This window comes from Nicotiana tomentosiformis, chromosome 1 (genome assembly GCF_000390325.3).
Source record: "Nicotiana tomentosiformis chromosome 1, ASM39032v3, whole genome shotgun sequence".
NCBI classification, from domain to species: Eukaryota; Viridiplantae; Streptophyta; class Magnoliopsida; order Solanales; family Solanaceae; genus Nicotiana; species Nicotiana tomentosiformis.
In genome coordinates this window covers 72,209,438-72,211,733 of record NC_090812.1, presented here as the reverse complement: position 1 = coordinate 72,211,733, position 2,296 = coordinate 72,209,438, and the positions used below count along the sequence as shown (strand labels likewise).

General features: G+C 37.6%; 1 protein-coding gene across 1 annotated transcript; it reads left to right on the top strand.

The window, feature by feature from the left end:
- Positions 1 to 313: 313 nt before the first annotated feature.
- LOC104114473 (probable carboxylesterase 12) lies at positions 314 to 1,948 on the top strand. Its single transcript, XM_033660841.2, has 2 exons — positions 314 to 979; positions 1,423 to 1,948. The coding sequence occupies exons 1-2, from the start codon at positions 493 to 495 to the stop codon at positions 1,854 to 1,856; spliced, it is 921 nt and encodes a 306-aa protein (XP_033516732.1). The 5' UTR covers positions 314 to 492; the 3' UTR covers positions 1,857 to 1,948.
- Positions 1,949 to 2,296: the final 348 nt, after the last annotated feature.

Sequence of the window (2,296 nt, the reverse complement as noted above, 5' to 3'; positions counted from 1 at the left end):
AGGCTATTTTGCAATCGCTGAACCTATGTGTTAGCGTTAGTGATGGCAAAAGTGAAACAAGAAATTCTCTCAAAAAATTATTATATTTAAAAATTCATGAATAATATGCTTTATCTTTCGGTTAACTTTCTATTTGTATTAAATATAGATCGATCAGATAATTTATTAAGTAATTTTTACATTATACGTTTTCGATACATCCATATTCGACTCACCCGGCCGTTTGACCCCCTAGTTAGCGTGTTAGGTAATCTACACATGGCAGTTGATCCTTGGGATTATTAGTTTTAGTTTGGCGCTCTGAAGATTTTGCGGAGGCTACAATGTGTAGGTAGGCCACGTCAATATTATCTACCCCAGAAACTGCTTTAGCCATAAAGACGACAAACACACCTTATCACTATATATCACCGTCCATTATTTGTCCCCTTTAAATCCCAGCTTCACTGCTCATTACTCCATCGCCTTCTTTACTGCAACTTCAATCAAAGAATGGATTCTACCCCATCATCCGAAATTGTTTATGATATCCCAATGCTTTTTCAGGTCTACAAAGATGGCCGTGTCGAAAGGTATCGAAAACATGACTTTGTCCCTCCTTCCGACAATCCAATTACAGGTGTCCGATCCAAAGATGTCGTCATCGTACCAGAAAACAACGTAACAGTACGACTTTTCCTTCCTAAAATCACCCAAAACGACCAGAAATTTCCTGTCCTTGTGTACCTCCACGGGGGCGGGTTTGCAATAGAATCAGCGTTTTCTACTTACTACGATAGTTACCTTCACTCTGTAGCTGCAGAAACCAATGTACTTGCTATATCCGTCGAGTATCGATTAGCCCCAGAACACAAAATTCCTTCGTGTTATGATGATTCGTGGGCTGTTATGAAATGGGTTGCTCAGCACGCAAATGGTGAACAGGGAACTGAACCATGGCTGAAAATCCATGCCGACTTCTCCCGAGTTTTCTTGGCAGGTAAATGGGCCGGTTGGGTCAAATTTAAGTTGATGAAAACGGGTCAAATCGATAAATGAATCGTGATCTAGACTGTCAAAAGTTTGCACGAATAAGAATGGATTGGTTCACGACGGAGCATAACTCAACTTGCTGATCAACATGACCCGATGTCTCATCTCTTTTTACCACTAATAAAATATGAAATCTAATACTATATTTTTTAATGATCAATTATTAGGTTAAATTCTTTCCAAGTTTACAGAATTTGCATCTTCATATTTGAATTTGTATATTTGAGTTTTTTAGTTGCATTTTGATTGATTAAGGGGTAATTTTAGAAGTTATTTTGAATTCAACCTGTCGGATCAAGCAAATAACGGGACATAACTCAATCCGTTTAAACATGAGCAGGTTGAATTAGTTACCAAAATATGTAGTGATTTTGCCACCTCTTTTGGCAGGTGACAGCGCAGGAGCCAATATTGCTCATAACATGATGATGCGAGCAAGTGTAGATGAAGATAAATTAGGAGATGGCTTGAAACTTGTTGGAATGGCACTGGTTCAGCCCTATTTTGGTAACAATGGGCCAGATAGAATTTGGTCATATTGTTGCCCAGAAAATCCGAATACAGATGACCCAAGATTCAATCCAGCAGCTCATCCAAGTTTGTTGTCTAAGCTTATTTGCTCGAAGATTTTGATATGCACTGGGGAGAAGGATTTTATAAGAGATAGAGGCTGGACATACTATGAAGCACTAAAGAAATGTGGATGGAAAGGTGAAGTGGAGATTAAAGAGACAGAAGGAGAAGAACATGTTTTTCATTTGGTTAAACCAACTTGTGACAAAGCTAAGGCCTTGATGAAATGGCTGGCCGATTTCTTTCAATAATCAAGCTGAATTCTTGTTGTGTAAAATCTCTCTACTAGTTCAGTTGTTTCTCTTTTTTCATTTCTAATTAAATAAGTCAATGTCTCAGGTAACTTATATGCTTCACTTTCTCGGAATAAAACTTGAAGTGGAAATGCAAAGAAGATTTTAGCAGAATTCATAATCAAGCCATGAACTGAATGAATTTGAAGTGATCTTATCCTACCAATTTTATTAACGTCACAAAACGATTTCTGTATATGAGCACACTTGAGTAGATAAATTGGCTAATTGCATAAGGTTGTTTGGGACTGAGGCAGCTATTGTTGTTGTTGAAAGTTGTAGCAGCACTTTATACAGTAACTGCGCAATGTGCCTTGCTACTGCAAACTTTGGTCACGGAATAGCTCACGCAATTTTTCAATTTTTCGTTTTCATTTAAGAACAAAAATAAAAGGAAA